Source organism: Watersipora subatra, chromosome 1 (genome assembly GCF_963576615.1).
Source record: "Watersipora subatra chromosome 1, tzWatSuba1.1, whole genome shotgun sequence".
Classification (NCBI taxonomy): domain Eukaryota; kingdom Metazoa; phylum Bryozoa; class Gymnolaemata; order Cheilostomatida; family Watersiporidae; genus Watersipora; species Watersipora subatra.
Genome location: NC_088708.1, coordinates 60,360,804 through 60,374,639, shown reverse-complemented (window position 1 = coordinate 60,374,639; position 13,836 = coordinate 60,360,804). Strand labels below are relative to the sequence as shown.

The 13,836-nt window shown below is 31.6% G+C and overlaps 1 protein-coding gene across 1 annotated transcript; it reads left to right on the top strand.

Annotated features, from left to right (window-relative positions):
• The first annotated feature begins 514 nt into the window (after positions 1-514).
• Positions 515-12,876, top strand: LOC137389785 (acid-sensing ion channel 2-like). The gene is made up of 9 exons (XM_068075885.1): positions 515-628; positions 1,036-1,181; positions 4,003-4,184; positions 6,334-6,470; positions 7,600-7,698; positions 8,960-9,131; positions 10,443-10,580; positions 10,899-11,009; positions 12,713-12,876. Exons 1-9 carry the CDS (start codon positions 515-517, stop codon positions 12,874-12,876), a joined length of 1,263 nt encoding a protein of 420 aa, XP_067931986.1.
• The last annotated feature ends 960 nt before the right edge of the window (positions 12,877-13,836 follow it).

Genomic DNA, 13,836 nt, shown 5'->3' with positions numbered 1-13,836 from the left:
TGTTTGAGGTGATCTCAGTTGTCAGGATGTTTCAAAGTTAACATGAACAAACTTGATCGTGGTTAAAACGCTCAGAATAAACAAAAGTGAGATTACGGCATGGCGTCCATGGTTGCAAAGAGACCGGCAGAATAAAGACGAGTGAAGCTGCAACTTGATCGCAATAGCTGATATCAACTATAGCGACAGTACTCGTTAGTGATATCAATTTGGCACATAGCTTTTTCTGAGCATTTTAACATCGATCGATTTTTGTCAATTTTAATCTTGAAACATTCTGGCAGTTCACTTCAAAAGTGAAAAAAATTTGCAAATGATAAAAAAATGCTGCTGCTTTTTGGTTAAATCTACAAAAAGTGTTGCAACAGCATCTTTAAAAAGCTGATTATCTACAAAATACATTAATTATAACTTTTCAATAAAATAATTGCCTGACCTACAACTTGTTGATTAACGCACAAACATACATTAGTAAAACATTTCTACCTCATTCTTTAGAGTATTCTGGAGCGTGATGATTCTCATCGGGGTTGGATACTTTACCTGGGCAGCCTATCTTTTTCTTAGAGACTACAGCAGACAGATTGTCAGCACCAAAATCAAAATAAAGAACACCAGAGAATTACAGGTATTATTAATGTTATTTAAACGTTGTTATGTTCATTACCTAGAAAGAGTACTTCAGATTTAAACTATGTTTTTAAATGGTTTACTAATGTTTCACCAATAAAAAGCAAAAATAAAAAAAATCTGAACTTGTGAACTTCAAAAACCTTGATCTTTGCTCAGAATCAGAACTAAATTGAAATTATATTGAACTAGCTCCAACTTTTCTCAAATACAATGACTCAAAAGTCTATAAGCAATAGAAGCCATTTTTTAGCTTTTTTAGTAAATGCTAACGGTGTCAATAACTGTTTTAAAATGTTGGGCAATCAGGGTGTTGAAAGATTGAACAATGACTTTAAATACAGCCAATATAAAAAAACATTAAGCATGGGATTTTTGTACAGCTTGATTACATTTAATTTTTAGCTTCCAACTGTGACAATTTGCAACAAGAACATTTGGAAGTCATCTCAAGTCATCCCTGATTCTGCAGACAATAAAACACGACAAGCCACTATTGATGTGCTAATGGATTTGTATTTGGGAGCAAAGCTGCCTCCTCCGCCTGGAAAGTAAAATAAACAACTAAATATCAACTATTTAAAGGCTGAATTTAACTGTTTCTGACTAGAATTACTGTAGGCTATGTTGCTGCAGCTTTCATTTAATTTAATTAACTAGATTAAAGCGGCTTCTGATGCTTAATTATGCTAGTTTTCCAAGTAAATAGATTAATATTATCCACTACACTGTTAAAAGGAAAAACACGCTAAAAATAGTCCTTACTAGAGAGTCATTAGTAATAAGGCTAAGGATAGTTAACATTCAGGTGTCAATCACATTAAAACACGATATTATAAAATATTATATTAATTTACTAAATCAAATTTCACTTTGTTATATTATACTGTATTACATGATATTATAAAATATTGTATTGAATTATCAAATTGTATTTTACTATGTTATTTTATACCAAATTAAATAATATTATGTTTCATTGTTTATCCTAATTAACTCAAAAGTTGTATCATTTTATTTTGTTATTTTATTAAATTCCATAAGACTAGATTAAACTATATTATATTATCATTCACAATATTATAATTTGTTTTGTTGTATTATACTATAGTGCATTAAGTTATAAAACAATACATTATATTAAAATATATTGTATAAGAGTAGATAGATCAGAATTTTTTATTCTATTTTATTGTATTGTCTTATATTTAATTTTTAAGTTTCTTTTGTGTTTGGGTGTGTCTGTGCATATAAGTGCATGATACCAAGTACTATTGTGCTATTTTGTCTTACAACAAATTTAATTATTTTTACTATATCATATTACATCACAATATGCTATTTTGCATTTAATTATATTAAGCCAAGTCTGATCTTTGCACCGTTTATAATCTCTAAACATGGAGGGAAATTGAAGCATAGTAGATTTTACTTCATACATACTGTACATGATGTTATTATACCATCTTATAATAGTTTAGGTTATATTATTTTGGCAAATTAATTTAAAGTTAGACTTGCAATAAAATTCACATTACAGTTATTTGATATCAAAAGGTTCACCATGTCTTACTTTGCTGTGTTGTAGGTGCAAAATATGTGGAAATGTGACTACGAGCTCTTAAAAGCTCAAAAACAAACAGTTAATCGAAGCCATCACGAAAAGACCATAGATTAGAATCCCTTTTCAAAACGGCTCAAAGCGGAAGTAGTTGAACAAGAGGGCTTCTGTTTAAACTTTCATGCAACCTCATTCGTTGAAGTATATTCACAAATATACTTCACGCATTCAATAAAACCATGTCTATTGTCCTTACGTGTCTATTTCATCATAATTGTAATGCTATCACTTTGAGCACTGATATCTCAAAGCCTACCGTAAAAATGTATTTAGTTTTTTAACCTTAGCTCGAAGGAGTTCATGTCATCCTCTGATAAACATGACGAGTCTGTTGGTCACCTGCGATAGTCAAAAAATGCTGCAAAAATGATTCGCGGTGTTTGGCAGGAAGTATGGGTCACATGATCAAAGCACGACTAGACGATTAGACCAAGCCGAAACAAAACTGTAAAGCAGCGAGCATCTATATTTGATACAGGTTTTTCTGTAGAACTTGGTGTTTGTCATAAACTAGTGCTACAAGACGTTTTATATTGATATTTTATGTGGCCTTTCAATTCACGTGAGAATATCATGTGTCAAAACAATAACTACAATGTTTGACTACGTCAGAGAAATAAATTGATTCCAATATAGGATGGTTTTGTGATGGCGGCGATTAACTGTTCGTTTTTTAGCTTTTAAGAGCTTGTAATCACATTTCCACATATTTTGCACATTTTGAGTAAGACGTGGTGAATCCTTTGACACTAAATAACTGTAATGTGAATTTTGTCGCAATTCAATATTTAACAAAACTGATGTATATTTGCAAAGACTTGGCCTAATTTATTAAAAATTTTGTTTCCGTGATTCAAGTTGCAGGATTACATCATGTGGTTTTGATTTAATTAGAATGAGGCAGGAAGACAACCTTAAAGGAACAGACAAGAGCACGAGGTTATAACTAGTTGTTTAGAAAAGCAAGCCTCTTTCAGTTGTTATTCAGTTGTTATTTCCAATGTGGGGCTTTGACGTATGAGGTCAAAGGTTGATACTTGTGTCTACAATAGCCCAAGTGATTGTCTTGTAGCCAGGATTCAAAACACCTCGAAGTAAAATTCTTAGTTCAATTTGATAAATAAGCAGCTGATAAACTGAAAAGCCAGCAACTGCATTTAATTCAAATGCTAACCATTATTAGTGCCTGGACTAGATTTTTTTGATGAGGCTTGCTTTTGTTTGTTTTAGGGAAGTTCAAGTATGACTCCTTCAGACAATTTGACTGACATTTTATTCAGATTGTGATGTTGGACACTGTAAGTTGTGTTAGTCTGGACCAACATTCACAATGAATGTGTGCTATTCTGATCAAGGCCACTAGACAGGATACGTTGAAATTGACACTCAAAACTATGGCAAAAGGCACTGTGCAATTTGGTAGCGGAGCAATCCTATTCATAGCACCTAGTTATACCTCTAATGATCGATTCTTATTTGCAGACTTCTAGAAAAAGTGAAGAGAGTGAGGGAACTTATATGTTATCTGAAACACCAAAAATTTGTTTTTTTTACATAACAGACGTTACACTTTCGTTTAAAAAGCATTGAAAAGGTTGTGTATAAATGAACACGCATAAAAAGATTAAAACTTAAACATATAAAACATCTACAGAAAACCATAAGTAAAATCTGGTGATACGCTAAAAGGATGCTGACTACCAGAATGACAAACAGTATATGTAAATGACAAATATGTTCTGCTGTACCAGGTACAACTGGAGCGATCCGGCTTATGTTGGGCTATCAAAAGACAGCAATATTAGTTCTGAGCAAAATGAGCAGCATATGAAAAGTATGTCCCACTCATTAAACGAAACATTCACCTTTTGTCGAGTGTTGGGTGTACCCAGGTTATGCTCTGAGGTGCTTGAGGAAGCAAAGACAGACGCAGGTTAGACTTTTCTACTTTACATAGCTAGCCTCTTTGACAATAAACCTTTTTATGTCATCTGGTTATTAACCGTGATTACCTCATTTGTTGACAAGCTAAGTAGCATGTCTAGAAAATATAATAAAATGGGACAATTGAATTTTTGTAAAAGCATTGAAAAGCATTTCAGTCTTTTGCTACACGCCCAGAAAAAACCTAAATGTTAACTTAACTCTTTCTTCAACAATCTCGCTTAATCCATATTATGTTCACTATAATTCATATCATGTTCGCTAGTGTCATTTAAGTTGAGTTCAATTGTATATTGAGTTTATTTAGTTTAGTAGTAGTTTAGTTTATATTGAATTATTACCTCTAATTCAGAATGGTTGTATATAAAAATTCAGTGCAAAAAAATGCATATAATTATTTTTCACGTCTGTGCTTGACTAGGCGTTTTTCTCTTTATTATGTATATGCATGTAATATATTTTGTAATTCTGTCTGATTTCACAATCATTGTTGAGCTTTATTGGAAAATCAGTGACCTAATGGCAGAGAGCCCTGAAACCATGGAACAGCAGATTGGGCTTTAATTATCAGGAAATGTCACTGAGCATGACAAGACTGCTATTTGACCTTAAGTTTCTTGGTCTATAAAATAAACTCATGTAATCGCCTAGACACAGTTCAGCAACAGAAATTCTTTATTTTATTGCCACCTGACTAACTGCTGACTGCTTTTAATAGCAAAATTTTAAAAGATTGAATTAGCTGCGCTTGAGTTTTCTCTACTAACATTTCACTTGAGTAGAAGAATAAGGATAAAGAAGATTGTAATGTAGGAGGCATGACATCCTTCGATTTGATGGAGTTTTTCAAAATGCTAAGCCATATCCACAGCTTGCATTCTCTGTTAACTCTTGAATATATAGAGTGAAACATTTTACATACTTTAGTTAGTGTTTAGTAGCAGTTAGTACTTTAGTACTGGTTAGTACTTTTGATACTGTGTTAATAATGGCTAAAATCAATGGCTTTACTTTAAAACATTTAAATAAAAAGTAATGAATCGGTAAATTGGTCTTTTAATAATGACGGTTATTGATCGAGGCGAACTTGTGGTCATTGAGGTGAACATGTGGTCATTGAGGTGAGCTTGTGGTCATTGAGGTTAATCTGTGGTCATTGAGGTAAACTTTTGGTCATTTAGGTGAACTTGTGGTCATTGAGGTGAACTTGTGGTCATTGAGGTGAACTTGTGGTCATTGAGGTGAACTTGTGGTCATTGAAGTGAACTTGTGGTCATTGAGGTGAGCTTGTGGTCATTTAGGTGAACTTGTGCCCATCGAGGTGAACTTGTGGTCATCGAGGTGAACTTGTGCCCATCGAGGTGAACTTGTGGTCATTGAAGTGAACTTGTGGTCATTGAAGTGAATTTGTGGTCATTGAGGTGAACTTGTGGTCATTGAGGTAAACTTGTGGTCATTGAGGTGAACTTGTGCCCATCGAGGTGAACTTGGGGTCATTGAGGTGAACTTGCGGTCATTGAGGTGAGATCATTTATTGGATTCCACCTAACAGAAACATTGGATAAAATTTGCATGTTTCACCCTTCATTATGTCTTTAAATACACACAACTTTCTAAACTGCATATTGAACAAAAAAAGAGGGAGATGTTCATGAATAATGTAAAAGTAGTCTTAGTAGATATGAGTTTGCTAGTTTATATTTCACTGATATTCACTTTTCACAGTTTAATGAAAAATTAATTAAATTTTTGACTAATCTGAATAACCGATCTTGATTAATGATAAAAAGTGAGGGATTCATGAACTCACTTCAAGTGTAATAAACATTATTGAAAATAAATAGGTTTAGAATTAGAGCATTTAATAAAGTAAGTGAAACAAAAATTCACATAAATCTGCACCAAAATATTGTATAGGTCTAAAAGCTTTATTTTATAATTGCCCATAATCGTGATTAAAAGTGTTGGAATTATGCTTACCATGTAAATGTTGATTCTGAATTCTCATTTATTACTTGTTCACTAGCCAAATAATTGTAAGTGCAAGCTAATAATGTAAGTTATATTGAATTATACTAAAGTGTGTATAGTCGAAACACCCAGTTCTTTGCTATAAACAATTTAAGCCTCAATTTTAGGTTTTTGTCACCAGTTTAACAAGAACGGAAGTTTCCACGCTCACACTGCTGGTATCAGTGGAGGATTTGTAGTTCTGATGAATGCCTTGGTTCATGAGTATTTTATTGGGCCATCCTCTTTTAGTGAAGGTTTCGCGGTAAGTTCAACGAAAGCAATACAAATTTCAAGTAAAAAAGAGAGTCAACAATGAATAACTGTTTTTCAATCAATTTGACATAACAACACACTGATATCTCGCATATTACAGCGAAATAAAAAGGTAGATGCTTAATTGGTCAGATTTACTCGAGATAATTATAAGTTATTATAACCATTACTTTTGCCATTTGGTTCACTGCCAGAAATTGTCTGCTGTGTCAATGAAGCAATAAGAATAAGTAGCCGCACAGTACTTACAAAGTGTTAGGAGCAGACAATTGCTTCAGGAGTTATAGAGTCGGGCTACCAAGGTAAATGTTATGAGTTTGCTTCTCGAATGATGCAATATTTTTCCCACACTCTAATCACTTTTCTTACTACAGTAAATAAAAATAAATACTAAATAAATAAATTATTAGGTAGATATAGTATATAAGTAATAATAAATGAACAAATACTACAGTATTACTTTTAATTGGGAAATATATAAAGTAAAATATCTGCTGTAAAAGCAATTTGTGAAACTTTGTTTTACAAGCAAAACGTTTTAGATTGAGGCACAACCAGGGTCAACGATACTGACATAACTTGTTAAAAATGGTATAAAAAATGAGACAACTATGATGAAACTCTCAGAAACTGTAGCAATCAGAAGCACTGTTTATTTAGAGCAAGTTTAGTAGTTGATTCATATGTCATTACACCTTGTGACTTAAATTGGTTGAGCTTAAATTTGTGGTAGCATACAGAATAGATAAAAAATATGTTATTGGCAATATATTCTACACTTTTTATGGATTTTTAAACTAATATGTATGTTAAATGTTCATTTTGCAGGATCAAGTCTTTCTAAATCTAAAAGGGTTACAGCAAATGCAGCATATTGAAAACTTCAACAAACAGATATATTATCAAAGAAAACTACAAAAATAAAATTAGTTTAGTATAATTTTAATTTAAACGAACAGAATTTTAATTGCTAATTTTTTAATCAATTAAGTCTTGAATCTTATTTTGGGATAATTAAAAAGTTTCATGTCTCAGCATTAAAATAACTGAAACTGTTTTATTTATGTTACCGACTTTGTCTCTGAGTCCTGTATCTGCTATGACATTCTGTTGAGCAGGTGGCTATCCATGATGTTAACCAAGTACCATTACTCATGGAGTTCAGCTATGGAGTTCAGCCTGGCACGATCACTCAACTTCTTTTACACCGGAAGCAGGTGAGAACCTCAACTCAGATATATGTGGTATACTATGATATGATGATAAATTGCGGTTAAACATTTTACCAATGAAATAATCACCATGAAAATAAACCAGAAAATTTATGGTAGTAAATATTTATAACCTAAAAAATTATTTTTAAAAATAAATTTACACTTAGCTTACAGATAAACTTGAAAAATATTTTAGTATATTTTGTCAGATAGTTTTGGTATTTGTCTATTATTTGTGATTGTTTTAATGTTTGAGGGGATCTTACTAAAATAGATAAAACTTGATGGCATTTAAAATGCTCATATCAAGTGAAATTTAAATTATGACATTTAAAGTTACATAAAAACGGGAAGAATAGAGATGCATAACACAATAGCTGGAATCAATTATAACCAAAATAACAACTAGTGACATCATTTCACGCGTTTTCCACTGAGCATTTCGATTGCTAGAAAATTTTGTCAGTTTTTATCTCAGAACATCCTGACAGTCAGATCACCTCAAAACATAAAAAAATGTAATTATTAAAAAAAATACTGATAATTTCTGATGAAGTGTGCTGAAATTTTGTGCGAGTTCATTTTTGAATAACCATTTGATGAATATTGTTTTATTCAATAGCAGTTGCTGCAGTTAGGTCTAGACTGCCCAGTGGCTGGTCAGTGGATTGAATTTTATTATGGAATGTCAGAAAAGGTTGTCCGGTTTTAAATTCCTCTCGCGTATGGTCACGATGTTGTTAGCCTGCATGTTAGGTTTCTTTAGCTGCTCCAATTTTTTGAGTTCAAAGAAATCTTGATCAGTGTTAGGACCACCACAGGAAACTTGATTATAATTCCTTGTAGTTTGTTTTAAGAATTTGAAATGATCCCTACATTTTTGATTACGGCAAAAGCATGCCATACTAGTATTCAACTGGCTCACTATCTGTTACAGGTTTAGCTCACAGCTGAGGTAACATTTGTGTTATAGGAACATGCCAGCATTGAGAAAAATATTATCTGAATAGAAACATACATTTCCTGATAAACCTCAGAAAAAAGTCAAATCACCAGAGAACACTCATTTATGATTTCAAAGGTTACCGGTTACTAAAATGTAAATTTGATTATCTTAATGGTTTTCGATCATCATTAGCAATTTACATAGTTTTTAACCTTCAACCTCCTTTCTGAATATTATCTGAATAGAAACATACATTACATATGCAGCATTCTCTGACTATAGCATTACTTTAATTTGTATTTATTTGGTAACTTTCAGATAAAAAGAGTCCCTCCATATGCTGATGGTGGGCAGGCAGACTGCTTTGATACTGATAGCCTACCAAACCCTTTACACTACTACCCATCTTACTCCTATTCAGCATGTAAGAGTGAGTGCCAAGTTTCACATGTTCTCAAGATATGTGGATGCAGAGATATATTCGATGTTGGTGAGTGGAAAGTGAGATTATAGTACAGAGTAAATCGCGTTTTACATACTCAACAAATGATAAATGAGCTCTATTTATGGATGCCTTTAAGAGCATCTACATACATGCAAGTTATTGCATGATTTGTATTTATATAAGTACCACTTTTGGCTTTCTAACTAACTTTCCTGTTTGGCTTCACAACTATGCTCATATCGTTACTTTCATCATTATTACAGCGCTGAATGGATCAAGATCCTGTTACGTTCAAGAAATGCTTGAGTGCTCTATTCTTGCTGGCTGTATGTAAGATAAATTTACATACTGCATAAATTTACCATTAAATAATATACATATTTTACTAAAATAAATATTATGTAATGTTAGCTGTGTTCAGCTGCTGACTTCATGTTTACAATAATTCCGCTCTATGTAATTGTCTTAAGCTATTCTACAAGTTACATTGAAAACTCTTTTTTGTAATGATTTCGCTAAAGAAGAAAGAAACACTTTTAAAAAGAATGCTCCATGTTTATCCAACCAGATCTGGGAAGTTAGAACCTGCATCTAAATGTCCTTAATGCTAAGGTGCTAAATGTGTTTTTAGACAATTGCGGTTTAAAATACTCAATTCACTTGTCAAGTCTATCAAATCTGCTTGCCCATTCATTACATATCTACTTCCTATAGATTACACAACACTTTATGCCGGACACCTTGTCAGTTTACACTATACATTAGCGCTATGCAAAAACAGCCTTTTCTTTTGACACCCATAATTTATTTCATCACATTGTGTTTGTTTTTTCCGTTTCATAGTTGACTTTGCTTTAATTGCCATCAATTAGAGTAAAGAAGTAAATATAGGTAATATCTGTTAATATCTATTTAAAATAGGCAAAGTGTTTTGTTTATTTAAAAAATGCGTGCTGATTGTTTGATGGTAATGCGTTAATTACATATAAAACTTTTATCAACAAAATAGTGAAAAAGTAACAAAAAAAATATAATTAACTTAAAGTAAAACCTAAAGTAGAATCTTTTGGTAATTGTTTAAACTAAGAGCTTACAAAAAGACACCATATGACAATTAGAATAATATGCGCTAAAATAAACTTTTTATCATTCTGCAAGTTTAGCCGATCTTTTTCAAAACAAATCTAGAAATATTAAGGAGTAACCAGAAAATAGTTGTTTGTGACCCCTGAAGTTAATTACTACTAAAGACTTTATTATAAGCCAATTGATTGTTTTCCAAATTTCAATAAAATGTGACATACTATGTCTGAGAGTTACATAAACTACAGAGCTAAATTTGTCAATTATGTGCAGCTGAGTTTTTGAAGGATCCAAAGATTCTGCACAAGTGTAACTGCAGAGCTACATGTAATGAAATTCAGTACACGGCTAGACTGTCTTCTACTACTTACCCTAGCAAGAGTATGGCAGAAATTGTTGGATGTGGCTCTGGTAAGTAGCTGTAAACTATATGAATGTTAAACCATTCTACTGTTATGATGCTACACCGTTATACCATTACATTGTTATATCATTATACCAATATAGCTGTCTAACACCAAAACAGAACTCAGAAATCAAAGTCTAAACAGGCATATTTTAATGAAACATTCAAGCAAAAATCTGAACTACAACAGAACCTGTGTCAAAGTCAAAATTTAAAATTTTAAACTTGTTTTAGAGCTAATTGAAATAATAGCATGATTTCATTGAGTAAACACATTACAACTCATTCAATAATTTAGTAGTAAGTTTTATGTAATATTTTAGAATGCTATGAATATAACAGAAAGAACTTTGTGATGCTGTATGTAGTTTATGGTGAAATGTCATACGAGCTTCTAGAGGAAGATGTCATGTACAAAGGATATGACCTCATTGGTTAGTAAAATGTTCTCAGATTTGAATCTATCAAACTAGAATAAATTAGTGTTTAGTACTTTAGGTGTTCAACCGGTGTTACAGTCATCAAGTTAGTTATCAAGTCATACTAGTCTACTGAAACTCTGCCCAGCTTTACTTTACTTAATCAAACTTGTTTGCTTAGAATTCTTTTATCTGGTATTTTAAACAAGAAAAGTGAAAGCTTAAAGACAAATACAAAGAAAAGATATATAATCTTATTAAGTTCAACACTAATTTTTTTTAAAAGTCATCACAAAAATATGAAGGCAAAGTTAAACCTATTTACCTAATTATAGAGTTAGATATTGTGTCTCTGATGTTCAGCTGCTATTTTCTCGAGATTCTGTTTGTACTGTATTACTATAATGGCACTATTTGTAAAAGAATGAGATGGTAAGAAACATGTTTTGCAATAAAGTAGTCACTGCATATATAAAATTAAAATTATTGATTCATCAAAATATTTTTAAAGATCAAGCTGCATTTTCTGTCATTTGCAATTGTTTTTGATGTTGATGATGGTGATCTGACTGTCAGAATTTTTCAAAATTAAAATCAACAAAACTCTACCATAATTTAAATGCTCGGGTTAAACAGAAGTGCAATTATCCGTCTATAATAATATAATATAATAATAATATATAATATAATAATCGCAAAGAGACTAGCCAAACTCTTAGCTTAGCTTAGCTCCTATCTTGAACTCAATAGACAATATTAACCATGATTCAACCTTTAGTTTGGAAAATATTTTTCGTTTGATCATTTTAATTACAATCAGACTTTGTCAGTGTAATCCTGAGACATCCTGGCAATCAGATCATATTCAACATCTAAAACAATTACAAATGAGAGGAAAGCGCTGATACTTTCTAATAAATTCGATTAAATTTTTTTGTAAATTCATTGGTGGAAGCATTATCTGTACAATTTAAAAGCTGTAATGCAAAAATTCAGTTCAGTGATAACTTTTTTACTATTCTTTCAAAACATTCTAAACTAACAGTATTCTCTACACAGTAAAACAATTAATGGGTAGAACAACTTTCTGTAAATCAATTCAGCAAAATCACATTATTTAATCAAAATATTCTAACAATGAAAAGGAGAGTTAACCATATTTTGAAGTATCTTTAGATTGCTCTGAGATTATATTGCGTGTATCATGCATGCTAAAATGTTACATCTCTCATATGTAATTGGTGAGTAGGCTACCCGTAGCTAAGTATTCATACTAGCAGCACACAAAACTCAAATTGTATAAACACACCACTTTCTCATGTAACTGGAATAGCTTGTTCGAATAGAAAACCTTACACCTATCTCACGCTTTTGTTTTTCTACTGATTTCTGACATACATATTTTAGACTTTTTTTATTTTTAACTGACCGGCCATAAATGGCGATGATACCTTTGTTAAAAATGCTGTATTTTTTTACCATAATTGATTTTTTGGACAAATCAATAGGGTTGGCAGACTGCATTCTATCTCAAGCAATTAAAATATTATAAATAATAAATATTACATACAATTACATACAAATAAATGATTATACAAGTAAAATATTTGTTTAATCAATTGCTTTTCTAACAGGTGGTAGTCTGTTTTTATTCAGTTTAGAGTTGTTTGCCCTTACTACTGGAAACTGCATTGAATAACGAATGTATTTGATTGTAGCCAATCTTGGAGGCACCATGGGAGTTTGTATTGGAGCCAGTTTTCTCACTCTTATGGAGTTGATAGAGTACGGTCTCATTCAGCTCTCCCTACTGATTCAGAAAGTTAACAAAGTTAACAAAGAAGTCGTCATTCCTCGGAATGTTCCAAAAATGGCCTTTTAACTATATGTAATTAATGTTTTGCCATAAAAGCAATCGGTTTGACACGTTTCGTTTTGTAACTCACCTATAATTTCTGTTGTAGTTTTAATCAAGTTGACCATATATTATAGATAAAAATTAAATCCCACAATTTTTGTATACAGCCTGCAAGAGTTGCGATCTCAATATTTTATCTGCTGGCAAGTTTTACCTGTTTAATAAATGTATTAATGTATTGACTAGAAATGTAAAGTTATTTTTAATATTTTTTAAAACAGTAGTTTTATCTAACGTAAAAGTTCAGAGTTTAAAAAATTTTGTTACAATGCTTTTTGTCAAGTTTTGTTTTAAAATTAGAATTACAAAATTTTCAAAATTTATGTTGCTATCAATTCACAATTTTTTTTTCAAAACTCCTAAATCTTTTGCAAGGTAAATTTGAACTCTTGTGAAATAATTTTGCAAGTTTCATAACATGTCCTACTGTATATTGTCTCACTAACATCATGTTACACTTGAATCTTGTACTTTAGCGTTTTGTATGTGATTTATTTATAGCATAATAAAACGATTACAGATGGTTGGGCACAAACTAGAGGGGATTTACACTATCAACCTTATTCTACACCAACCATACAGAAGGTTTACTCTGCCGACTATCGACAAATCAATGTGTTTAGTAAAGAATCCGCAACTAAAAGACTGTATTGGGGATGCACAAATCAAAATATACATATATGGTACTTACATATCAATAATTTTACATGTTTTTTATATTTTTGTTTCTAAAACTTTACACTCAGCCACATACCACTAACTTAATCTACTCCCTATTATAACACTCTAGTTAGCTATAACACTCTGCACTTTTTAGAGCGTAGAGTGCTGTTAGCAGTAGGCCTGATTACTTAACTATTATATATAAATATATGTATATTTATATATGTGTACACTGTAAAACCTCTAACTGAACGCCACCTC

Bases quoted from the DNA above. Each gene is read 5' to 3' on its own strand.
- LOC137389785 (XM_068075885.1), top strand. From the start codon at position 515: ATGATTCTCATCGGGGTTGGATACTTTACCTGGGCAGCCTATCTTTTT. The intron at 4,185-6,333 runs GTTAGACTTTTC...CCTCAATTTTAG, and splicing joins GGAAGCAAAGACAGACGCAG to GTTTTTGTCACCAGTTTAAC. The intron at 11,010-12,712 runs GTTAGTAAAATG...ATTTGATTGTAG, and splicing joins CAAAGGATATGACCTCATTG to CCAATCTTGGAGGCACCATG.